Source organism: Balaenoptera ricei, chromosome 3 (assembly GCF_028023285.1).
Source record: "Balaenoptera ricei isolate mBalRic1 chromosome 3, mBalRic1.hap2, whole genome shotgun sequence".
Lineage (NCBI taxonomy): Eukaryota > Metazoa > Chordata > Mammalia > Artiodactyla > Balaenopteridae > Balaenoptera > Balaenoptera ricei.
The window spans coordinates 168615639-168642744 of record NC_082641.1 but is presented as its reverse complement, the minus strand read 5'-3'; the positions used below and the strand labels follow the sequence as shown (position 1 = coordinate 168642744).

Here is a 27106-nt window from a genome sequence, read left to right as displayed (position 1 = left end):
AAGCTTGCCTGACTCCAGTCACACTGGCCCCTCTGTCCCAAGCAAAATTCTTTTTCATGACCTTTGAATTGCCGAGGGTGCTCTTCCCCACATTACATACAACACGGTGCACACTGGCAGTGAATTTACATCTCTGCTCAAATGCCCCCTTAAACGAAAGGCTTTCCCTATCCATCCAACAGTTCCACTGAACCCCCGCATCCCTCTCATCATCACCATGCTTAAATTTCCCAGCACTGAACTGACCACCATCTGATATACAATATATTTACTCATTTGTTTATCACGTGCCTTAATCCCAAGTAGAATGTGATCACCATGAAGGCAAAAATCCTGACTCACTGCTATAGATTCAGGGCACCAAACAGGGCCTGACATAAGAGAGTATGGACTCAAAACACAAGCACTACTACTTGTTAATGAGCTGACCTCACACAAGCACCCTTAAACTTCCTTGCCTCAGACTGCCCATATGCAAAAGAGAGTTACTGGTGGTACCTACTTCTTAGAGCTTTTGTGAAAACTAATACACTTATTTCAGCACAAGTCAAGAAGGAATGTTTAAGTACATCAGGGATTTGAAATACAATTTAAAAACATGGTTTAAGGATTTTTAAAACCCATATCCAACAATTAAAAGTATAAGTAGATTATACCCACACATGTAGCAGTTCTCCAACCTAATGACCAGAGGTATGGGTTACAGATAGCATCCAGCTGGGTACAGCGGAACCCTCCTGCCACCAATAAAACAATTATTAAATAGATTAAACAATCAAATATCCAAAGTAGCTTAAACCAATAATCAGTTTTATTTTTTCTCATGTAATAGGAAGTCTGGAAACAATAAATCCAGGACTAGTGCAGACACTCAAAGAAGCCAAGGGGGAAGCCAGGATCATTGTGATTTTTCTGCAGTTATCTCCCCCTTCAGCCTGTGGCTTGCATCCTCACGGTCATAAGATGCACCTTTAACACAAGATACTGAATCTCTTTTCAAGGTGAGAAGTAATGAGAAGAACAAGGGAAAAAAAAAAATGTAGAGAAGAATCTAGGTAAGAATGACTCTTTTTCAAGAGCTTTTTTACAGCCCATACAGTGATATCTGCTTATTTGTCAATGGCCAGGCTGTGGACATGGACTGTACTAGCTGCAGGAAAACCTGTAAGAGATTTTTAAAAATAGCACACCTTACTAATCAGACAAAACTTGGACTTTCTTGATATAAAAAAATATAAGATACTGAAGGAGCAACTATATGTTACTCTTGGCTGGATGGGAGGCCAAAAATATTCCAAAGGATGAATCTGATGAAGACATCCTGCTCTGATCACAACTGCATTGGAATTAGATACTTGTAACAAACAGGTACTAAAAATACCCACATGTTACACAGCATGTAACACTATTCTAAAAAATTCCATCGGTCAAGTTGTCCAAAAGGAAATGAACACATATCAAGAATGAAATTATAATAAAAATACTATATACAAACCTTCTGTGATGAGGCATAAGGGTTATTTGGAAGAGCATAATCTTAAAATTAAAGACTTAAAAATTCATGAGCTGGGGTCCACTTTCATGATGAAAGACTGATAAGTGCAATTCCACATTTACTAAGAAATCCCACTGGGGAGTGAATTCTCATACGCACAAGTGACAGGAATGTGGATGAAATTATCTCCACATAGGGATTGTCTGCAGTGTGGGTTCTCATGTGTTTCCTGAAAGAATTACACTGATTATAATTTTGAAGTTTTAAATAGAAATTTCTTCTAGTGTGAGTACCCACATGTTTCATAAAAAATTGAGGGATTGTTGGCTAAGGTTTCTCAACCTCAGCAATATTGACATTTTGGGGCACATAATTTCTCTCTCTTGGGGGAAGCCCCTGTCCACTGCAGGATATTTAACAGCATCCCCAATGTTTCCCAAAACATGCCAGTGGCACCTCCCCAGTTCTGACAACCAAAAATGTCTCCAGACGTTGCCAAGTGTCTCCCGGGGAGCAAAGTTATCCCCAGTTGAGAACCACTGCTGTAGACCAAGGACTGGCAAGTTTTTTCTGTAAAGGGCCAGACAGTGAGTATTTTAGACTTTGTCGGCCACACATGGTCTCTGGCACATATTTTTCTTCTTAAAAATGCAACAACTATTCTCAGCTTGCCAGCTGTACAAAAACAGACAGCTGGCCATAGTTTGCCCACCCGTTACCGACTTTCCCATGTTCCTTATTTCATAGGTTTTTCTCTTCAGTGTGATTTCTCTCATGAGGAATACAGTGAGACCAGGAAAGGTCTGTCCAGTCTTGGAATTTACAGAGATCCTCCCTGGTGGGCTTACTCTTGTGCCAAGAAGGTACAAGGTGATGCTGAAGTCATTTTGACATTAAATATCAGACTAGGGTTTCTCCCCCTAAGTTCTCGTTTGTTGAGAGCTAAACATACACTGACGGCTTCTTCACACCACAAACACGTTTTCCCACCTATCTTGAGTTCTCACACTATCTCCAAAGTGATGTGGAAAAACCCAAGTCTTTCCACAGTTATTACACAAATTGGATTTCTCCCAAGTTAACACATATCTTTTGTGCCCAGTGAGATGAGCTCATCAAGGCTTCCTGCCTTCCTTACACCTGCCAGGTTCCCTTCCAGTCTGTGCTCTCGTGTTTCTCTTTAAAGAGATGTGTCACTGGAGCCTTTTCCACACTGATGACGTGAAGAGCTTCTCTCCCCGGTGCGTCTTCACGTGACTCCTGAGGGACGAGTGATCACTGAAGGCTTTCCCGCAGGCCAGGCACTCGTAGGGCTTCTCGCCGGTGTGTATCCTCCGGTGCACATTAAGGTTCGAGCCAATGCTAAAGGCCTTCCCACAGTGATCACACTCGTAAGGTTTCTCTCCTGTGTGACTCCTCATGTGTGTCTTAAGGGTAGACTGGTTTCTGAAGGCTTTCCCACACTGTCTGCATTCGACGCGCTTCTTTACGAGATGAATGCTCATGTGCCTCCTCCGCGATAAATAATCACCGAATACCTTACCGCAGGCGGCACACTCGTAGCGCCTCTCTTGAGTGTGTATTTTTCTGTGCGCAGTTAGGTTGGAGCTTGCACTGAAGGCTTTCCCACAGAGATCGCACCCATACGGTTTCTCTCCAGTGTGGGAATTCATGTGTGTCTTAAGGATGGACTGGTTTCTGAAGGCTTTTCCGCACTGTCTACATTCAACAGGTTTCTTTACAATGTGAATTCTCATGTGTTTTCTCCGTGACAGGAGGTCCCCAAAGGATTTCCCACACTCTTTACACTCGTATGTTTTCTCTACCATGTGGTTCTTCTTGTGCAAGTTAAAGTTGGACTTCCATCGGAAGGCTTTTCCACACTGTGTGCATTCGTAGGGTTTCTCTCCAGTGTGGTTCCTGACGTGCTCTTTGAGATGTGAAGGATGCTGGAAAGCTTTCCCACAGTCGCGACATTCGTAGGGTCTCTCTCCAGTATGTGTTCTTCTGTGTGCAATGAGATGGCAGCTCCTGCCGTATGCCTTCCCACATTCATCACACTTGTAAGGTCTCTCCCCAGTGTGAACTCTCATGTGTATCTTCAGTGAGGAGAGGGTTCGGAATGCATTTCCACACTGACTGCAGTCAAAGGGCTTCTCTGTGAGGTGAGTTCTTGCATGACTCCTAAGAGCTGAGGGGTCATTGAAAGCTTTACCACAGGCATTGCACTCATAGGGTTTCTCCCCAGTGTGTATTCTCCTGTGCCGTGTAAGGGAAGCACTCGTGGTGAAGGCTTTTTGGCACTGATGACATTCATGCATTTTCCTCCCATTGTAAATGTTCACATGTTGGGTTACATGGGATCTGTTCTTGAAAGTCATGCCACAGTCCCGGCGGTGATAAGGCCTCTTGCTAGTGTGCCTTCCCATTTGCTGAGTAAGGTGAGCACCCATGCTGAAGACGTCAAACAGGTTAGCATATTCACTGGATTTCTCTCCAAGCCGACTGCTTTCCTGTTGATGAAGAGGGAGTGTTGACTAAGGCATTTCCCATATTCATTACATTCCTAAGACTATCCCCACATAAACTGGCATAGAAGCACATCATTATGACTAATAATGTCATACTTTGCAATGCAAAAGTACTGCTCCTGCCTCATTTGGACTCCAGCAAAGAAAACAAGTGAACACTATGCCCTGAGGCTCCATGTGTATAACTTTCATAAAGCTTTTTGCATATACTTTGTTAACTGTTTAAAACTAAATTAAGCTCCAACACTCAACATCTGAGACATAGTTATAGAAATATTTACTCACTGGAACTTTAAGTGAAGAGGTTTGGGGCCAGGTTTTAGAGTTTTCCCCAAATCAGTAATATTCAGTGTCTCTGACACTGTTTCCTCTTGGGGACCTGCCTGGCTTTGAGCTGCTTTTCTAACTCAGGCTGCCCCTGTCCTCTCCCAATATGGAAGATCCAGAATTATCCCAAGGAAATCTTACCATTGTCACACCATTAGATGTTTCCTTCCCAAAAATATCTTCCATAAGAATTGACCATTTGGTTTTAGATGGAGTCTCCCAATCTGAAACAAATTGGGAAAATATTAACTTGCTGGAGAAAGAAAATGGTGGGATGATGGTGACAAAAACAGAGGTGGCCTTCTTTGCAAATACTAACCTTAAAGAAGGAAAGGGAATATGAAAGGGGAGAACACACATGAGTAAAAATGACTGAAAAATCTGGCTATGTGTGTGAGATATTTGGCAATGACAAGGGTAGAAATTTAAGCTGACTCACTAAGAAGCACCTCTTCAAAGAATGACATTGATAATGACATTAAGAGTGTGATCAGGAATGTTGAGTAGGAAAGAATGGGACAAAGAACCCATTTGGACACATGTCGAATTTAAAGACGAAGGGACATGGAGACCAAAAGAATCGTGAGAGGATGGAGGGACAGTGAAAGAGAAAGAGCATTTTCAGATTTCCCTAGGTGACGTTTCCTAACGCATCTCTGTCATCCCAATCACTGGAGAGAGCAGATTCTCAGAAACACTTGTGTCTGCCTGGTGCTTACCGGGACAAGGGCCTTGGTGAAGTTCCTGCTCCTCTGTCCTCAGCTCCTCTTCTTGCTCCAAGTGGGAGATGAGGCTGGGTTTGCTCACCTGACACCCTACTCACGGGGAAAGACACATGTTGAGGGAGGATCGTGCAGAGGACAACCCCTTCCATTAGTCTGGGGTCAGTGTTTTGGTCTTCAGTGCTCTGAAGATGGACAAGTCTGACTTAGGAGCAGCAAAATGATGGTGCCACATTTCTAAGGAACACAGTGAAAGGCTTCCATAAAACACAAAACCACAAATACCCACACATTTTGCCCTTCAAAAGAATGAGGATTTTTTTTTTTTTCTTTTTGGCCGCGGCACACGACTTGTAGGATCTTACTTCTCCAACCAGGGGCTGAACCCGTGCCCTTAGCAGTGAAAGCTCAGAGTTCTAACCACTGGACTGCTAGGGTTGAGGCCGTCTTAACTCAGAAAGCTATGCCCAAGCTCAGATACACTTGACAACCTCCAAGGGCAATGCAATGGACAGGTCTCAATATCCAAGGTACCATCAGGGCAGGCACCAGGTCGGCTTGTTCATAACTGTGTTCCGAATCCCCACACAGTTCCTAGGTCACAGCAAGTACTTACAACAAAGACATTTCATTCATGAACGAATAAATGAAGAAATGCCACCAGCCTTACCCACTGAGGCAAGGTTGCTATAGTTCTCCAGCATCACATCTTTGTACAGTTTTCTCTGAGAAGAATCCAGCAAGGGCCACTCCTTCTCAGTGAAGTCCACGGCAACATCCTGGAAAGTCACTGATTTCTGAAACACCACACACATTTGGGGTCAGTGAGAACCCAGCCTATCTGTGTTCAAAGATGGCTGAAGCTAAAGATTACACAGGAGAGACTCTAAACACAGGATTTTCAATATGGGGATCTGGGGTCTAAACATTTACTCTAGAGGTCAGTCCTCAGATGTTTTCTCTTCCAATGAGAAATCTTATGAGATAATCTCATTGCTTCAAATGCAACTCTGACATGGGATCAAACCTGCTTAAACTCCAAACCTGGCCTGAGAGCTTTGAGCTATACTATGAGAGAAACACCTGTTATATAAGTCATTTCCCCTAACATCCCTGATACCAGGACAGCCTCACCAACTTCTCCAGCTCTTCCTCTTGCACCCTGATCATGCATCGATCAGCCTGGATAAAGATCTAAAAGAATCCTAACATGTGATGTTGGGGGCATTCTAGGGAAGTGCCTCCTCCACCCTCAGGGGCCTTGAGATCCTTGGTGTACCTGGGAACCAACACTGGTTGATGTATGAGGCTCCAGGCCATTGTATGCAAACAGCTCCACATCCTGGGGACAGGAATGGTCTTTTGAAGAAAGAGGAATTTCTGACTCATGGACATAGGCAGGCTCCTGGTTGGACATAGCTAGAGAAGAGAGGACCCATGAGGATTAAAGCCCACCTGACATTCGCAGATCAGGAAACGGTCTCACACTAACAATATGTGTGCAGTGCACATGCCCCAATCTCACACTCCCTCACACACACTGTTGTACAACAAGCCAGAGAAGCCCTGCTCTACTCAAGGACAGGAAAAAGGGTGGTGGGCCTACATAGCCATAAAGATAATGATATATATTCTCAATTTATGGGTAAAGAAATAAAAGCTCTGCGATAGAGCTGTTACTTCATCCAGACTTATCAAAATAATAAATGGGATGCCGCAGGGTTACCAATTACCAGTATCCCTCCTTACACACCAACTACAAACACTCCCTGCCTCACCCAAACTCACAAAGACCCTGAATCAGACACAGTCACCTGGGGAGCTCTCAGAACTTCGCTCCCACCCTCGTTCAGTTCACGTATCCTCCTCCACTTCTAACCTGGCAGCCCTCCCACTAGCTGTGCACATCCTTGCCCTCAGTGAAGGGGCAGGGGCCACTGAAGCTTGATTTCTGAGGGCATTCATCACCCGAAGAACTTACCACATGTGGGAGACAGACCAAGAGCTGCCATCCTGCGAGAATGATAGTAAATTTGCCTGAACGAAAGCAGGGCACTGGCACCAGAAAGCTACTCTCTCGCTCTCATGGGACTCTTGGAGCAGGCATCTGTAGTAAATGAGAAAAAGACTACTAGGTGTAGCCAAAGGCTTTCTGTCTCTCCCACTAACAGGACAATTCTGACTTTTGCTTTTCAGCGTTTCCTCTTTGGAGCAGCTTGTCTCAGCTTGGGCCTTAACCTAGCTTAGGTAAAACCTCCAGGCAATGTGGTGGAGGTCCCTGACCTACCTCGGGTAAGTTCAGATTCACTCTCTCAAGTAATTTGTCCCCAGTTACAATTCTGTTAAACTCTGTCACTCATTGAACACTTGGGTCCCAGACCTCTTCAACTTCAAGGCATAGTCCTCCTGGCTTAGGATGGCTCCAGCATCCATGAGGACTGGTCCATCTGGACCATGTGTTCTGATCGCCAATGCCTTTTGGCCCCCCACTCCACACCAACATACACACCTGTGGGCCACAGCCCAGGCCTTGTCATCACCAGAATCAGATTCACTTCACAAACAATGATTCAGAAATTTGCTCTCTGGACAAAACCTCCTACACAACATTCTTCTCACATAAACTCTACCACTTAGAGGGGATTCCAGGCCACCCAGGCTTCTACCACCTTGCTCCCTAACAGCAAATTCTTCTTCATTGCCCCACCTATTCAGCTGAGAGATCCATCATGATCCATCACTTCTACAAAGTTTTGTCCAAATTCCTTTAATCCTCTACCTAGTATACCCCCAATGAGCAGAAGACCAGTCTGGGATGATTCCAACCATCTGTTTCCTCCCTGAAGGTACTTGGAAAGACCAGTCTGCACACACCCAGTCACACCAGCAGCTTTCAAAACCCAGTCACTAACCTTGAAGGAGCATCTACACTAAAGAAAAGCATAAGTGGTAATCCAATCTTCCAATCTCCCCCAAACCATGTAAAAATCTCACCAGTTTTTCTAAACCCAAAACTGTCTTACATGACCCTTGCTTTCAGCAAATAATCTTGCATTTCATTTCACAGTAATCACAACTAAAAAAACATAACTCAGCAAAGAACTGGAAAATGAAACTTAAAAAATACTTTCATTTATAATAGCATAAAACATATAAAGCACATAGGAATAAACCAAATAAAAGCTGTGAAACCATGCTGGAAGAAATAAAAAACCTAAATAAGTGAGGAGCTATATCATTTTCAAGGGCTGCAAGAGTCAATATTATTAAGGTATTCACTCTCCACAAATTCATCTGCAGATACAACGCCGTCATCACCAAAATCTCAGCAGGTTATGTTCTAGACATTGACAAACCAAATCTAAAATGGGTACCAAAATGCAGAAGATCTCAAAGAGCCAGAACAATGTTAAGAAAGAAAAATAAACTTGGAAGATTCATACTACTAACTTTACTACAGTAATGAAAAGCTGTTGGAATAAATATAGACAAAAAGGTCAATGGAACAAAACAGAAATAGACCTACACGTGCATAGTCAAATGATTTTCAATAAGGGAATAAAGAAATTCATTAGGGAAAGTTGTCTTTTTAATAAATAGTGCTGAGACAGCACCCTTCTATAGTCAGTAGATGGGATGCTGCCCAATTCATAAATCGCCTAAGAAAGCCAATTAGACCTTCAAATTAGGAAAAAAACAAGGTGCTGCAAGAACTTAATGGACAAAAAGGAACTTTGACCTCCATTATCACTGCATACACAAAAATTTGAATTAAAAAAAACCTTTTTGAGATAAATCAGACACCAAAAAGTAAAATCCACAGAGAACACTTTAACAACATTGAGTTACACAACAATATTTTAGACTAGACACAAATATAACTAAACATTTTAAAAAATCAATAAATTAAACTTTACCAAAATTAAAAATTTCTATTCATCAAATAATATTATTAAGGAAATAGGGGCTTCTCTGGTGGCATAGTGGTTAAGAAGCCGCCTGCCAGGGCTTCCCCGGTGGCGCAGTGGTTGAGAATCTGCCTGCTAATGCAGGGGACACGGGTTCGAGCCCTGGTCTGGGAAGATCCCACATGCCGCAGAGCAACTAGGCCCGTGAGCCACAATTACTGAGCCTGCGCGTCTGGAGCCTGTGCTCCGCAACAAGAGAGGCCGCGACAGTGAGAGGCCCGCGCACCGCGATGAAGAGTGGCCCCCGCTTGCCGCAACTGGAGAGGGCCCTCGCACAGAAACGAAGACCCAACACAGCCATAAAAAAAAAAAAAAAAAAAAAAAGACAAAAATGTAGTTCCTAGAGGCTCTCATTAAAAAAAAAAAAAAAAAAAAAAAAGAAGCCGCCTGCCACTGCAGGGAACATGGGTTCGAGCCCTAGTCCAGGAAGATCCCACATGCTGTGGAGCAACTAAGCCCATGTGCCACAACTACTGAGCCTGAGCTCTAGAGCCCGCAAGCCACACTACTGAGCCCACGTGCCATAACTACTGAAGCCTGTGTGCCTAGAGCCCGTGCTCCGCAACAAGAGAAGCCACGACAATGAGAAGCCCAGGCACCACCTGCTGCAGCTAGAGAAAGCCCGCGCACAGCAACAAAGACCCAAAACAGCCATAAATAAATAAATAAATTTATTTATTTTTTTAAAAAAAGAAAGAAAATAAACAGGCAAGCCACAGATTGGGGAAAAAAGATATTTGCAGTACGTACACCTGACAAAGAATTCACATTCAGACTACATAAAGAACTCCTACAAAACAATAATAATAAAAAATAAAAAATAACTCAGCAAGGGCTACACTTAGACACTTCACAAAATTTAATGAGTGAGCAACAATAAGCATGACAAGTTACTCAAAATCATTAGTCATCAGATGGATGCAAATTAAAACTAATGGAATAACATTTTAACCCACCAGAGCAGCCAAAATTAAAAGACTATCAACACTAAATGGTGGCAAGGATACAGCACACCCAAAACTCTCATATAATAAAGGTGGGGGTGTGAAATGGTTCAACCACTTTGGAAAACAATGCGCCAGTTTTTTAAAAAGTATACCTACCATTTGACTCAGCAATTCCACTCCTAGATATTTACCCAAGAGAAAAATTTTAAAACATGTCCACAAAGATTCATATAAAAATGGTCATAGCAATCTGATTCTTAATAGCCCCAAAGTGTAAACAATCTAAATATCCATCAACAAAAGAATGAATAAGCAAACTGTGGTATGTAGAGTGGAATACTACTCAGCAATGAAAAGAAACTACTGAGACACACAACATGGATGAACTTCTATAATGCCGACAAAGAAGCGAGACCAAAAAAAAAAAAAAAAAAAAAAGCTCTATAACTCCAATTCCACAAATAGGTAAAATTTATTAAGGTTGATAGCAATATGTGTTTGTTTAAGTCAATAGAAGGAAAGAAGTTGGTTGCCTCCTTGCAGGAATATGATATGGTGGTAGAATGAGAAGCAAGAGGGAACTTTCTGGGGCAACTGAAATATTTTATTATCTTTTTCAGTTAGTGGCTATACAATGTACACCGTGTCAAAAAATTCATCAAACTGATCACCTGAGATATGTGCATTTTCTTGAACGTAAATTATACTCTACTTTAAAAAAGTTAAGTGGAGTCTTTCTTACTTTCCTGTCTCCAGTTACACAAAAATTCCTCCCACAACTGACCTATGACTCCAATTACCAGTAAGATGTCTGCCCTCCCTCCCTTCTAAAGCCAACCTCTTCAGATCTGCCTCGACTACACTTAGCCCTCCCTCCAGAGCAAAAGCTTATAAAGACAGTCCACACTATCTCCCTAATTCAGTGTACCTAATGGCAATTACCATCATCTCCATCTTCACAGAAAATACAATTCCTCAGCAAAATTTGGTGTATATTTTCGAGAATCATTCTCTTTCTAGGCTTCTATATAACTCTCTCCCTGGTTCTCTCTCTACTTCTCTTGATACTCTGTCAAGGTTTTTTCAGAAGGTCTCCTTCCACCATTAAAGGCTGAATTTGCTCAAGAATCAGCCCTTACCCTATTGCTCTTCATACTCTGTGCTTTGCCAAGGCTTCCCTTAATGTCCCTTAATTTTCATCTCTAACAGTCAAGGTCCAATATGAAGTCGAAATCATATTCTCACTGCCTACTAATAGCCACCAAAGAACATCTCATACAAAAGCCTGTTGAGCCTGTGTTTCTGGGCTCAACAAAGAGAATCAGTAGCCAGCTCTCTGGCTGCTCACAAGAGGGAGGGGGGTATGGGGATATATGTATACATATAGCTGATTCACTTTGTTATACAGCAGAAACCAACACAACATTGTAAAGCAATTATACTCCAATAAAGATGTTTAAAAAAAAAGCTGCAACTTAACTGCTCCAGTCCACAGCTCTAATCACTTAGAAACTAAAGAAAAATCCACACAACCTTCTTCACATTACAAATTTAAGTTATTATCTTCATATGAAAAAACTTGGCTTTCTCTGTTAGCTGACTCTCTTTCTCCTACAAAACCTGTCACAATGTATTTTTATGTTTTTACTTCCTTGTTTTTATTTCCTTGTTTTATACTCTGTTTCCTAAACTATATAGTAAACTAGAAGAGTGCACCACTGTACTCAGGTCCTAATCCACTGCCCGATATTAAGTAGAAAATGAAGGGGGGTGGGGGCAGAAAAGGTCAATGAATAGAGAACAGACTGGTGGTTGCCAAGGGGGAGGGGTTTGGGGGAGGGATAGAGTGGGAGTTTGGGGTTAGCAAAAGTAAGCTTTTATATACAGAATGGATAAACAACAAGGTCCCACTGTATAGCACAGAGAACTATATTCAATATCCTATGATAAACCATAATGGAAAAGAATAATAAAAAAAGTATATACATGTATAACTGAATCACTTTGCTGTACAGCAGTAATAAACACAACATGGTAAATCAATTATACTTCAATAATAAAATAAAGTAGATGATTTAAAACTCTTGTAAAAAAAGTCAATGAATTCTACCTCTTACACCACGTGTCTCCAAATCATTTAACTTTCTCCAATTCAACACCCAGCAATAGTCTGGATCATATATGCTGGACCATAAAAAAGTCTCAAACTTAAAAAGATAGCAAATGTACTAGATTAGAAATTAATAACAGTAAGATGTCTAAAAAATACTCAAATATTTGGAAGTTAAAGACACACAAATAATTTTATGTAGAAGATGAAACAAGGGAAACTTAATATTTTATACTACATGAAAATGAAAATACAACAAATGAAAACTTGTGAAATGAGGTTAAAGTCATTCTCAGAAGGAAATGTATACAGTTAAATGTCTACATTAAAAAGTGGACAAGCACACTGAAAATCAATGAACTACACTTACGAAAAAAAAGAAAATTAGGGTTTTCCAGGATAAACCATAAATTAGGCCAAACACAATTCTCAACCAATTTTAAGACAAATAATAGCAAAATATATTCTCCAACCACAATGGAATGAACCTAAAAAACAATGATAGAGGGAAAACTGGAAAATTTACAAATACATGGAAATGAAACAACACATTCTCACACAACCAACAGGACAAAGAAGGAATCACTGGGGAAATTAGAAAAAACTTTCAGACAAATGAAAACGGAAATATAACACAGCAAAATTGATGGGATGCAATGAAAGCGGCGCTCAGAGGGAAATTTATAGCAGTTAATACCTACATTAAAGAAGAAAGATCTCAAACAACCTAACTTTACACCTTAAGCAACAAGATAAGAGCAAACTAAACCTAAAGGCAGCAAAAGAATTAGAACAGAGATAAATGAAATGGAGAGCAGAAAAACTAGAATCAACAAAAGTTGGTTCTTTCAAAAGATCAACAAGATAACTAAAATCAGAAGTAAAAGTGGGGACATTACTACCAACCTTACAGAAATTAAAAAGACTCTAGGGCTTCCCTGGTGGCGCAGTGGTTGAGAATCTGCCTGCCGATGCAGGGGACACGGGTTCGAGCCCTGGTCTGGGGGGATCCTGCATGCCGCGGAGCAGCTGGGCCCGTGAGCCACAACTACTGAGCCTGCGCGTCTGGAGCCTGTGCTCCGCAGCGGGAGAGGCCGCGATGGTGAGAGGCCCGTGCACCGCGATGAGGAGTGGCCCCCGCTTGCCGCGGCTAGAGAAAGCCCTAGCACGGAAACGAAGACCCAACACAGCCAAAAATAAATAAATAAATAAATAAATAAATAAATAAATAAATAATAATAATAAAAAGTCTTTCCAAATTTGATAAATGAATAACTAATTGTAAAAAAAAAAAAAAAAAAAAGACTCTAAAAGGGTGTTCCCTAGTGGCCTAGTGGTTAGGACGCCGGGCTTTCACTGCCAGGGCCGGGTTCAATCCCTGGTCAGCAAACATCCTGCAAGCCGTGAGGCATGGCCAAAAAAAAAAAAAAAAAACCACAACATTATAGAAATAGAAAAAATATTTTAAAAAATAAAAATAAAGAGAATACCATAAACAACTGTACACCAACAAATTAGGTAATCTACATAAAATGGACAAATTCCCAGAAACATACACTTTACCAAAATGGACTGGAGAAGAAATAGAAAATCAACAGACCCATAACAAATAAACAGGCGCAATCAGTCATCAAATTCTCCCAACAAGGAGAAGTCCAGGACCAGATGACTTCACTGGTGAATTCTACCGAACACTTAAAAGAAGAATTAACACCAATCCTATTCAAACTTTTCCAAAAATAGAAGAGGTAACATTTTTCTAACACAATCTTTACGGCCAGCATTACCCTGATACCAAAACCAAGATAGCACAACCTCAAACATCTTTGAACTCCTAAAGAGACCAAGCTACCTGGAGACCAAGCTACCTGTATACACGTTAAGCCTGGGGTGGTGTTTAGACTCTATGTCACTGATAGGTTGTCTGGTTCTCAGTCAATGCCACATTATTCTCTATGAGATTCAAAGAAGTGACCAAAGCAGGCAGCTTTTATACCTTTCAGACAAAGAAACAATAAATTTGTGAAGAATTGACAAGACAAAGTTTGGGCTTGAGGTAGTAAATTGGTAAAGAAGTAACAAATTTTGTTTATACAGCCTTCTCAGCTCTGAACTTCATATCTATCTCTGGAGATAAGGATGTCTCTTTGCCTTCTGGTACAGGGAAGTTACTTTTCACACGGGAGATTTATTTCCTACTTTCAGGGTAGCAAAAAAGGGTCAGAGTGTCCTTCTTATGCCAACTGTTTCTTATGTAACTTTAATTCAAAATAATCAATATGCCAAAGTGGCATATTTTGGGGCATCTTGCCCTGATCTCCATCACTGCTAATCCATATGTCATAGTTACCCCAGTCATTTATTGTTTGGCTGAATTAATCCTTTAGCAGTTTTAGGTTTTTTTTCATATAGGTGATTATCAAATCTCATCTGAATTTATGCTGATTTGTTATACATATCAGCAATTTCTGACATACAGCAAAGCGATTCAGTTATACATATGCCAAGCACAGTACCTCACACATAGAAATTACTTTCAAAATACTGAATGAAGAAAAGGATATATGAATAGTAAAATCAAGTTCAAATGATAAAAGTTAAAAAAAAAATCACATTACTTTAGTATCTTCCGGTATCTAGGACAATGTGTCACTCATCAGTTTTTCTTTGTCAAAAATATTGGATATTCTCAAATATTTTCTTTTGCAGATGAAATTTAGAATCAGCTATACTATTTGTATAATGTATTTTCATTTTCATTAATGTCTTGATATTTTAATGTCTTCATTTTCTAAGTGTTTCTAGATAGGCACATCAATTTATTGAAATGATCTTACGTTAAAATGTTTAGAATATTTCCAATTTTTCACAAGTAGAAAAACAACACTTGGAAGAAATATTTGCAGCTAAATTTTTGCAGTTTTTTTCAAGTTTTTCCTTAGAACGAATTTCTAGATAGCGAAATGTTTAGTCAACATTTATGACTAAACATTTAGTAAGTGTTGCCAAATGCTCTCCAAAACTGCGTTATCTGCAGTCTCTTTAGCTACACACATATTTATCATACGCTAGAAAAAAACACTTGTTTGCCAAGGTGATGAATTATGTTCTTTTCAAATTAAAAACTGAGTAGGGATGTAAAATACTGTAGAACACAATTTTATAGCTTGTTACCTAGAAAATAAGGGGCAAGCTGTTTAATTCCTTGAGCTGTAATTAAATGTTACTGAGCACCAGTCTTACCTTTTTTCTAGAAATATGAACAAACCAGATGTAATAAAACACAATTGGAAAAATGTAATACTCCTGGGGACAACTTATGAAACTGGGTGAAGTAATAATAATAAAAGTAGTTGCATTTCTCTTTGAAAGGTTTACAAAGGGAGTGAACAGCACTGCCACTGGTGGGAACCCAGGTCCCACCTCATGTTAAGTACGATCCAGTGTTGGGTTTACCTGAACCCCACAGAAAACCAATCAGATGGGCCTTATAGCACCATCAGAGGTGCGCAAACAGGCTCAGAGAGTTTAAGTAACTGCCAGAAAATTGCATAGCAGGTGGCAGGGGTGAGACCTGGGCTCTAATTTCTTTAACTGCCAAGCCTGAGTTCATTCCTCCCTTTGGAGGTGGCAGTGGGGGCATAGTTTTATTTGATAAGTACCACCTGTGTGAGAACAGTGAGGATTCTCAGAGATTCAAGAATACTACATCAGCTGATGTAGTAGATTCTCAACAAATATTAGCTCCCTTCTCTTTCCCCTTTTGCAGTGAGGAAATACACAAATGTTAACCATCTTTTATTCATTTCTAGATACCAGGGTACTTGTCTCCAAATGAGATCAGGTGCTGCCACCTTCTGGGTATAAAGAGGTATTGCAAGCCTTCTGAGGTCGAACTTGGAACAGACATTAGCCTTTCTCAAGTAGAGGATTCTCACTTACAAAGCTCTTTCTGGATCACTGTGCCTTTGGGTTCCAGCATCAGATTACTGAGGAGAGACTCGATAAGCTAAAAAAAGAGGTTCAGAGTCACTGAAGAACAAGGTCTCCACCCTCACCTCCCACTTATTCCTCTATTCTCAATTTACAAATTTCTGCTCAAGTTTCTGTTCCCCAACTTTTCTTGCCAACATCAATAGCAATGCTACAAATAACAACATAAGCATGCTTACTATGTACAAAGTATCTCCTGAGTCTTTCCAGGGACTCTCATTTAATTCTCACAACTTCCCCAGGAGGTAAGCAGTATCCTGAGAAAAGTGGGGCATGTACTGAAGGGTTAGGTCATGTGACCAAGGTCACAAAACAGGGGCTAATGAACCTGATTCCAGAGCCACACATGTCCCCTCTCAAGGTGACCTCTCTGCATGTGAACTCCCTGACACCAAATCAGGAAACAGCTTTTTCCTGATTCTTGTCTTGCTTGATCTCCTCAATACATGATCCTGCCCACTACCAACCTCTCCTCTCTCCCTCTTCCTGGGGAGCCTCTGCTCTTGGCCACTGTGCATCAATCCCAAGGTTGTCCCCCTCCATCTCTGGTTGCTCTTTTTGAGAATCCTGCTTGTGGTCCTTCCTCCTTTGCCAGGATCCCTAAGGGCCAGGGTTCTCCTGGGCCTTCTTCTACCCCATCCCACACATGTTCACACTCTGAAGTCCCTCCTCCCTTCGGTACTGACATCCAGGTCCTGATTACACATCCATGAAGGTTGTTGTCTGTCTGTCCTTGAGACGTCAGGTGACCCCACCTTGCTGCAAGCCCAGCTTTCTTGCCCATGGGGGCTCCATTCAAGAATGGGTTCACGGACTTCTCTGGTGGCACAGTGGTTAAGAATCCGCCTGCCAATGCAGGGGACACGGGTTCGAGGCCTGGTCTGGGAAGATCCCACATGCCGCGGAGCAACTAAGCCTGTGCGCCACAACTACTGAGCCTGCGCTCTAGAGCCCGCAAACCACACCTACTGAGCCCGGGCGCCTAGAGCCCATGCTCCGCAACAAGAGAAGCCACGGCAATGAGAAGCACACGCACCGCAACGAGGAGTAGCCCCCGCTCGCCGCAACTAGAGAAAAAGCCAGAGTGCAGCAACAAAGACCCAACGCAGCCAAAAATAAATAAATAAATAAATAAATAAATTAAAAAAAAAAAAAAAGAATGGGCTCACTAAACTTGTTTTCTCATCTGGAAACTGGAGGTTATAACACTGGATTATGGGACTGTATGTGCTCAATAAATGTTCACTCTAAAACACCATTATTTTTATCATAAAACAAAATGGCTGTTGGCGATTTAAACTGTAAACTGTTAATTTACAGTGGATGCCACTCTCCATTCCTTGGTACTTGCCCCAGGCAGCATGAGCAAGAGAAATGGGCAGATGAGCAATACGTAAAACATTTCCCCTGCAATATCTAATAAGACCTGAAGGTAAACACCTAATGCTGAGCTCCTGCCAGCCTCCCCATCTCCATGGCAACTCCATGCTTCCAGGAGCTCCAGGCAAAAAGCCTTGAAGTCATCCTGGATTCTCCTTTTTCACACTTTAGATCCAAATCACCAGCAAATCCTATGGGCTTTACCTTGAAAACTTACCCAAAATCTGGCCACTCCTCACCACCTACTCTAATACTGTCTTGGTGGAAGGCACCACCTCTCTCCTAGATCATTCCAATAGCTTCCTAAAGTCTCCCTGTTTCTGTCCTTTAGTTTATACGGCAAGTAGAACTTTGCCAGTAAAATGTAGGTCACATCACTCTGTTGCTCAAAACCTGCTGGCGTCCTATCTCACTCAGCCAAAGGCCTACATTCCTGCTGCCTCATCCACAACCCCTCCTGGCTCCCGGCCCCCGCTGGCCCTGCTCACACTATCCTCACTGGGCCTTATGCCTGTACTAGGCATGTTCCCGCCTTGGGATCTTTGCACTTGCTGTTCTCTACATGGAAATGTGCTTCTTCACATTCAAGTGTACCTGCTCCCTCTCCTGCTTCGGATCTTCAGTCAACTTTAAGTGTCTCGACATGGCATTGACTGGCCACTCTAGTCAAAATGCAAACCTCTGCCTGTCTACCCCTAAACCCCACTCCTTCTTCTATTTTTCTTCAAAGCACTAACCTCCACTTAACATACCGTGTAAGTCAGGGTAGGCTCTATTTTACTGCAAAAACAGACTTCAAATCTCAATGACTCGATGAAACGGAAGTTTATGTCTGGCTCATGTTACTTGTTCAACCTGGGCTGGTGGTGAAACTTTACCAGTTACACGGGGGCATGCCTCTTGTAACTGAGCCAACTGAAACCTGTGGTCATTCTGGCCATGGATGATGAGAGAAGGGTGTGCCTAGAGAACTGTGCACCTTGACACATACGCTCTGACCCTGAAGTGCTCACAGCTCATTGCCCAGAACTAGTCACATGCCCCTGCTAATTCCAGGGATCCTGGGAAGTATAGGACAGCACACAGAACACCTAGTAAGCATTACTGTCTCTCCCACACATACTATGTATTTTACTTGTTTAGTTTTCTTCCCTTATGCCCAGCCTGACAATAAGCTCCAGGCAGATAGATTTTCCACTTCTTTGTTTTTTTCACTGTTGAGGTGTCTGGAACAGTACCTCAGACAACAAACAGGGTAACAGTGAGCAAAAAGAATGAATGGATGACAAATAAGCTGATCTACATTTCTCTCCATATTGAGAAGGCCCTCCCGGACCCGGGGGTCTTGGGAAGATCACAAAGGAGGGGGTCTATGGATCTTGGTGTATGTGTGGGGGGGGACTCCCCTTCAGGTCCTATGAGATGTATGTTGACCCAGATGCTAGGACACAGCCATAAAGCTTAGCCACACCTTGGCTCCCCATCATTCACTACTGCCCAAAACGTGGGGCAAGGTAAACAAATGGTTCAAGCCTGGATAGAGAGTGCACTCACATCAATTTCAAACCTGGGGGATATTTTCAAAGTCTCATGGTAATGCAAACTAGAGGCCAGAGCGAGGTTCTGGAGTGTTTCTCATCTGAGCATTATACCACTTGTTGAGCTACACTCAGTGACCCTGAATACAGATGCAACAGGACTACCTCAGCATCTAAGTGACTGGAAGTGGAGCAGGGGAGTCTGGAAACAGTTATGGGATCTATTAAAGAAGTTTTGACTCCCGTTTTTACACAATACATGAAACAAAACCACGATTATCAGACTGATATCAGCACAGACAAATGCGATGGAGAGAGAATTTTCAAAGGCTACTGAGATTGTTTAATTTCTCTTTTAATTTCCTTTATAACACAGTGAAAACAGTTCCCTTTTTCTATTGCAACACATCTTAGCCCATTCTCATTGGGATCTGTTTTTCTCTGTGCCAGGACCAGCACTAGGGTGAGGTAAGAGAGGTTGCTGGAGTACAAAATTCAAAGAGGTGCTTTCAGCATCATACAAGTGCACGGTTAATGCCTCCGCCCACATACCTCACCCTAATCTCACCCCTGCTCCCCACAATTACAGAAGATCTGCCTCCTACATCAGTTTTTTGGTCCAAAACACATTTTACCCTTTAAATTGTTCTATTGTGACTTCTCCTTTTGTGGCCATAATTCTTCCAATATTTGATTTAAAATCCCCACATTCAATTTTGTAATACTGCCCCAAGATATTCAGAATTTGCAGATGTAAATACTAAAGATAGAATGATTCTTTTGTTACTTTTATGGAGTGATATTTCTGCCACTGCTAGAACTGTTTCTACCAGTGTTATTCTTGTACACAAAGACAAAGTAACAATAGTTGTGAGAACACTGCATGCCATTTTTCTCAGTCCAGAAATGTGTTACACTTGTAAATTAATATCTCTATGTACTTCACTATCTGTAAGCTTTCAACCAGATGAAATGTCCCACGGCTAAAAGGGCAGATTAAGACTTCTATTTCCAACAGGCAATCTAGATATACTGATTAAACCTTCCTCTCAAAACTATTTTAAGTGCAACACAAGATACAGACAGAGGGCTTCCCTAGTGGCGCAGTGGTTAAGAATCCGCCTGCCAATGCAGCGGTCATGGGTTCGAGCCCCGGTCCGGGAAGATCCCACATGCCGCGGAGCAACTAAGTCTGTGCGCCACAACCACTGAGCCAGCACTCTAGAGCCCGCGAGCCACAACTACTGAGCCCACGTTCCACAACTGCTGAAGCCCGTGCGCCTAGAGGCCGTGCTCCGCAACAAGAGAAGCCGCCTCAATGAGAAGCCTGTGCACCGCAACAAAGAGTTGCCTCTGCTCACCGCAACTAGAAAAAGCCCGGATGCAGCAATGAAGACCCAACGCAGCCAAAAAACAAATTTAATTAATTAATTAATTTTTTAAAAAAGACATATCTTTCAAAATCATTCACAAGCTGGCGATAAATACTCAGAAATTTAAAAATGTGTAATTTCTAAAAGGACAATTACAATTGCTGAAATAAAGGTAAAATGGGGGGGACTAGGTAAATAGCTTTATCAGATTACACACAGCCCCCAAAAAATTGTTTTCTAGAGTATCACACAAAGTGTGGTCCCCCAGCCAGCTGCATAAACATCATCTAGAGAGCTTTAATAATTCTGATGCCCAGTTCATATCCAAGTCCAACTGAATGAGACTCTTTGGAGTAGACTGATGAATCTGTTTTAACAAGCACTATAGGTGACTTTTATGCAGGCTTACATTTAAAAACCACTTCTAGAGAATAAACATGAGGGCACACAGATAAAAAGATAAGTATAAAGAGCCATGGGGGACAGAGGGAAAAGGGCTGAACTGATTCTAAATAGAATTCCAAAGGGAGAGAGAAGGAGCACAGGCAGTTACTGCAAAATATAGTAGCTGTGGATTTCTCATTTCAGAAAGCAAATATAAAGAGACTGAAGATAAAAACAGATCACAGTTAGATACAATAACACTGAACCAGAGAAACAGCAATGGCAAAAAGAATATTTTAACAGCAGCCAGGGGAAATAGCACAGGTTACCTTTAAAGCAATGATTCCCAAACTTCAAGTTGCATCTGAATCACCTGGAGGGCTTGTTAAAACACACTGAAAACATATTTTATAAAAACAAACCAAAAAACTCACATTGCTAGGCCACATCCCCAGTTTCTGATTCATCAGAAACTGGGGATGCAAGAATATGCATTTCTAATAAGTTCCCAGGTGATGCTGATGTTGTAGGTCTGGAGTACACTTTAAGAATCACTGCTTTAAAGAAATAAACATTAGCCTGATACCTAACTCCTCGCCAGCAATAATGGAAGCCAGAAGATAGTGGAACATCTTCATGGCTCTGGAATAAAATATACAGTCCTTTAGCAACCAAAATGTCTACTAAGATAGCAAAATAATGGTATATTTGGGCTTGCCATTCACAGAAAAGAGAAATTCTAAAATACGTACTTTAGAGAGAAAGAAAAAAAATCAAGGAACCAAGGTAAAGAGTGTTAAGAACTTACATCAGAGTCCAAGAATCAAAGTAAGCATACAAAATGGAAAATGTGTGGGTAAAATGAAACTAAAAATGACTGTATACAATGATAATCTCTTCTGAGGTTTAAAAAAAGATAGAATTGGGGCTTCCCTGGTGGCGCAGTGGTTGAGAGTCTGCCTGCCAATGCAGGGGACTGCAATTCGAGCCCTGGTCTGGGAAGATCCCACATGCCGCGGAGCAACTGGGCCCGTGAGCCACAATTACTGAGCCTGCACGTCTGGAGCTTGTGCTCCGCAACAAGAGAGGCCGCGATAATGAGAGGCCCGCGCACCGCAATGAAGAGTGGCCCCCGCTTGCCGCAGCTGGAGAGGGCCCTCGCACAGAAGCGAAGACCCAACACAGCCATAAATAAATAAATAAATAAAACCCAAAAGTTTAAAAAAAAAAAAAAAAAAAAGATAGAATTAAAATGCATGATCAAAAAACCATGTAAATCAGGAGAGTGATAACATATCAAAAATCTAGGGACTTCCCTGGTGGCACAGTGGTTAAGAATCTGCCTGCCAATGCAGGGGACATGGGTTCGAGCCCTGGTCCGGGAAGATCCCACATGCCACGGAGCAACTAAGCCCGTGTGCCACAACTACAGAGCGTGTGCTCTAGAGCCCGTGAGCCACAACTACTGAGCCCACGTGCCACAACTACTGAAACCCACGCACCTAGAGCCCGTGCTCTGCAACAAGAAAAGCCAATGCAATGAGAAGCCCGCGCACTGCAATGAAGACCGAACGCAGCCATAAATAAATAAATTAATTAATTTAAAAAAAAATCTAAATTTCATGAACGAGCATGAATAAGAATACTCCAAAATAACCACTAAAATAATAGACATAAATAAATTCAATATGCATATAAACGTAGATAAATTCAAAATATGCAAAGAAAAATGTGGAATGAAAAAACTACTCAAATCAAAGGAAGCTAGAGAAAAGAAAAAAGGATGTTGGGCCTTCCCTGGTGGCGCAGTGGTTGAGAGTCTGCCTGCCAATGCAGGAGACACGGGTTCAAGCCCTGGTCTGGGAAGATCCCACATGCCGCGGGGCAACTGAGCCCGTGAGCCACAACTGCTGAGCCTGCGCGTCTGGAGCCTGTGCTCAGCAACGGGAGAGGCCGCAACAGTGAGAGGCCCGTGCACCATGATGAAGAGTGGCCCCCGCTCGTTGCAACTGGAGAAGGCCCTTGCACAGAAACGAAGACCCAACACAGCCAAAAATAAATATAAATAAATAAATAAATTTAAAAAAAAAAAAAAAAAAAAAAAAAAGAAAAAAGGATGTTAAGGGACAAAATGCTTCAACTAAAATACAGATATTCTCAAAATGGAGTAAAAACAATCCAGTTATATGTTGTTTACAAGAGAAAGGATATAGCAAGAACAGAAATTTTAAAAAGATATACAAGGCAAATACTTTAAAAAAAAACCTGGTTTAAATATATTAATATCAGAATGAATTAAGGCAAAAAGGCTAATAGAGAAAACTGAGGAATTACAAAAAGAAGAGGTACAACCCAAGAAAAAGCTGTATATATGTCATATAATACATCCTCAAAAATATATCAGTGGTAGGACTTCCCTGGTGGTGCAGTGGTTAAGAATCCGCCTGCTAATGCAGGAGACATGGGTTCGAGCCCTGGTCCGGGAAGATTCCACATGCCGTGGAGCAACTAAGCCTGTGCGCCACAACTACTGAGCCTGCACTCTAGATCCTGTGAGCCACAATTACTGAGCCCTTGCGCCACAACTACTGAAGCCCGCACGCCTAGAGCCCATGCTCCTCAACAAGAGAAACCACCTCAATGAGAAGCCTGCGCATCACAACAGAGTAGCCCCCACTCACTGCAACTAGAGAAAGCCCATGTGCAGCAAGGAAGACCCAACGCAACCAAAGTTAAATAAATAAATTTATTTTAAAAAATATATATATCGGTGTGGGGGGAGGGGGGCAGAACTCTAAGGAGAATGGACAAAGCCACTACCAGAGCTCTCAATAATATGTTCAAGCAGACAATTCAATAACTATATGCAGATTGCACAAGATGAAACAGTATTTCCTAACTATAAACTCCAACCACACACGGGGCACAATGTGTGTCTCAGAAAATGGCATCAATCTCAGACTATAGTGCAATCAAGTTAGCAAACAATAACCAAAAGATAACCCGAAAAACGTCACAGAAATGGAAATTAAAAGAAAAAGGCCTAAATAATTCACATGCCAAAGAAATCATAATATTTGATAATATTTAGAACTAAAGTATAATAAAATACTATCACTGTAATCCGTTCGATGTGCAGGTTCCAATGTAAGAAACTGTAAAGAAACATGCCAAAAAGGTAAAAGGAAGACAATTATAAAGAACAGAAAGTTATGAAATAAAAACATACACATTATAAAGTGGTTCTTCATGAAAAACAAAATTGACAAAATTTTGGCAGGATGCATTTTTTAAAAAAAAGAACATATAAATACAAGAATGAAAACCTAGAAAACACTACACATGGAGCAAGCATTAAAAATATAATAAAAGCACATTATTAACAACTTTGACTATACAATTTAGCCTTAGATGGAATGAATAAATTCCTAAAGAAATTTTACTCACCATAATGAAAGAGAACTTGGATGCCCTATGACTCTTAGAGAACTGAAACAACAGCTTTAAAATTTTCCGCAAAGAAAATTCAGACCCCAATGGTTTTTCCTGGTAAAACTCCCTTTTAAGGAACAAGTTATTCTACTCTTAGACAAAATATTCCAGAGTTTAGAAAAAAGAGGGAACACTCCCACCCCACTTTATGAGGCTGGAATAAACCTGAAACAGAAAAGGAAAATTACAAGCCAATTTCACTCAAACATAGATGTAAATCATCAAACAAAAACACTAGCAACCAGAAACCAAAAATGATAAAATAGTACATACCCTTTCCAATTTAGTTATTTTACCAAAGCAAATTTAATGTAACATTAGAAAATCAATTGGTTTAATTCACCACATTATCAGGTAAATGAGAAAGTCGTATTTTTCACTTATTCATTCAAAGCACAAACAGAACTAGAACCTATCACAGACCAGGCATAGTTTTCAAAAGGTGATTGAAATCCATCAACATATCAAAGTAGTTGCTGGGAGTGGGGGTGGAAATCACTTGTTAAAAGCCTACAGCTGTTCATGACAAAAACTCTTAAATTAGGAAATAGGAGACTTCTTTTACCTAATAAACGCTTTCCAAAAAAAAAAGCCTCCAGCAAACATTCAAGTTAACTTCCCTTAAAGTCAGAAAGAAAACAGGACTGCTTCAAGTTTGCTATCCAAACTCCATTCAATGCTACTCAAAGTCCTCAGCCTCTCTAGCAGAGAAAGTAAATAATAAAAAGTGTGTGTGGGCTTCCCTGGTGGCGCAGTGGTTGAGAGTCTGCCTGCTGATGCGGGGGACACGGGTTCGAGCCCTGGTCTGGGAGGATCCCACATGCCGCGGAGCAACTAGGCCCGTGAGCCACAACTACTGAGCCTGCGCGTCTGGAGCCTGTGCTCCGCAAGTAGTAGAGGCCGCGATAGTGAGAGGCCCGTGCACTGCAATGAAGAGTGGCCCCCGCTTGCCACAACTAGAGAAAGCCCTCGCACAGAAACGAAGACCCAACACAGCCATAAATAAATACATAAAAATAAATTAAAAAAATAAATGTGTGACTCTGTTCTGTTTAAAAAAAAAAAAAGTGTGTGATGCAAAAGGAAAATACACACTTTCCTAGGAATAAATCTAACAACAAAAACAACAACAACAAACCAAACCCTTAAATCGTTTTTGCTGATCCTCATAAAACTTTACTGAAAGGCATTGTACAAGATATAACTGGGACTTCCCTGGTGGCACAGTGGTCGAGAATCCACCTGTCAATGCAGGAGACACAGGTTCGAGCCCTGGTCCATGAAGATCCCACATGCCGTGGAGCAACTAAGCCCGCGAGCCACAACTACTGAGCCCGCGTGCCACAACTACTGAAGCCCGCTCGCCTAGAGCCCGAGCTCCGCAACAAGAGAAGACACCACAGTGAGAAGCTCGTGCACCACAACAAAGAGTAGCCCCCACTCGCAGCAACTAGAGAAAGCCCGCACGCAGCAACAAAGACCCAGCGCAGCCAAAAATAAATAAATTTATTTTAAAAAAAGGTATAACTAATTAATTGTAAAATTCAATGGCATAATGATGCCAATATTCTCAAAATCCATATATATATATTCAACTCAACTTGAAAACAAAACCTCGGTATGTGGAACTTTGTAAACTGACTAAAATTTAAGTCACAAAATACCTGAAAAAGAATGGGTAGGTAGGTGCGTGTAATCTTCTACAAGATATCTGGAAATCTCTAAATTAAAATGTGTACTTCCATCAATATGGAAAGAGGGTGTCTCTGAAAATACCTTAGTGTAAGTCCACCTACAAGTAATTACCAAAATTAGTAAATACATTTTTGAGAAAACATATAAGCAGTAAAATCCAGGAAGAAAATCATGGGGAAAGAGAAGGATGAAGTTTAGGAGAATACAGGTTTCCGAGGTTTCGAATTCTTATTTTTCTTGGCCTGGTTTGCAGATTCACTTTATTTTTCTTTTAATTTTCTGTGTTTTCATATTTTTGTGAGACATATATGTCCTATATTCTGATAAAATAATTATTTGAAGGGAAAAAAATAAACAGGAAGTACCAAATAAGATGGTAAAAATCAACGCAAAATATTAGTAATCACAATAAATATTAATGGACTAATTCTCAAATTAAACAACAATGTTGAAGTGCATTTTAAAATCTAGTTATAGGCTATATACACGAGAGTCAACTAAAGTAAATAAAGATAAATAACCGAAAAGTTTAAGTGTAAAAAGTATTCAAGACAAATGCTAACAGAAAGAAAACCAGTGTGCTCCTATTAATGTTAGACAAAGCTGACCACAAAGCAAAAGGTAGGTAGTTTATCCTTGCGGTCTCCAATTCCGGACACACACACACACACACACACACACACACCTCCCCCCCCAAATAATGTCCTGAACTCACTTTGGCCGGGCTTTTCTGTCCCCATCCCAAGATGTCAGTTTTTTTGGACCAGATCACCAGTGCCTCTCCCTCGTCGCTAAATACAGTGGTCCTAAACTTCATCACTAGCGTTTCATACCGCTTATCACAGGATCTAAAACACACTCCGACTGGCTGCCTGGCTTCCCGGTCCCAGGTCCCTGTCCCCCGTTACCCCTCCCTGCCTTGTGGGCCTCTCTTGTCCTCAGGAAGGCGGGGAGTAAAGGGTTAAGTGAGGAAAGCGGGTCTTACATCACGGAGGGTAGAATCACGGGGAGCAGAGGTCACGGAAGCTGCCGCCGAAGAGACGAGAAGCTCATTGAAAGGTCCGGTATGCCGCGGGGACCAACAGCTCGGAAGTGGCCGCGGTGGACCACTCCTCTGCCCATGTGTACAGCAGCAATCGCCTCCGGAGAGT

At 41.5% G+C, this 27106-nt stretch overlaps 1 protein-coding gene across 1 annotated transcript; it reads right to left on the bottom strand.

The window, feature by feature from the left end:
- Positions 1–789: 789 nt before the first annotated feature.
- On the bottom strand, positions 790–27106 carry ZNF317 (zinc finger protein 317). The gene is made up of 7 exons (XM_059918013.1): positions 26941–27106; positions 7057–7182; positions 6355–6494; positions 5746–5872; positions 5073–5168; positions 4495–4577; positions 790–4008 (listed from the first exon to the last, which is right to left on the bottom strand). The coding sequence occupies exons 2-7, from the start codon at positions 7085–7087 to the stop codon at positions 2689–2691; spliced, it is 1797 nt and encodes a 598-aa protein (XP_059773996.1). The 5' UTR covers positions 7088–7182; positions 26941–27106; the 3' UTR covers positions 790–2688.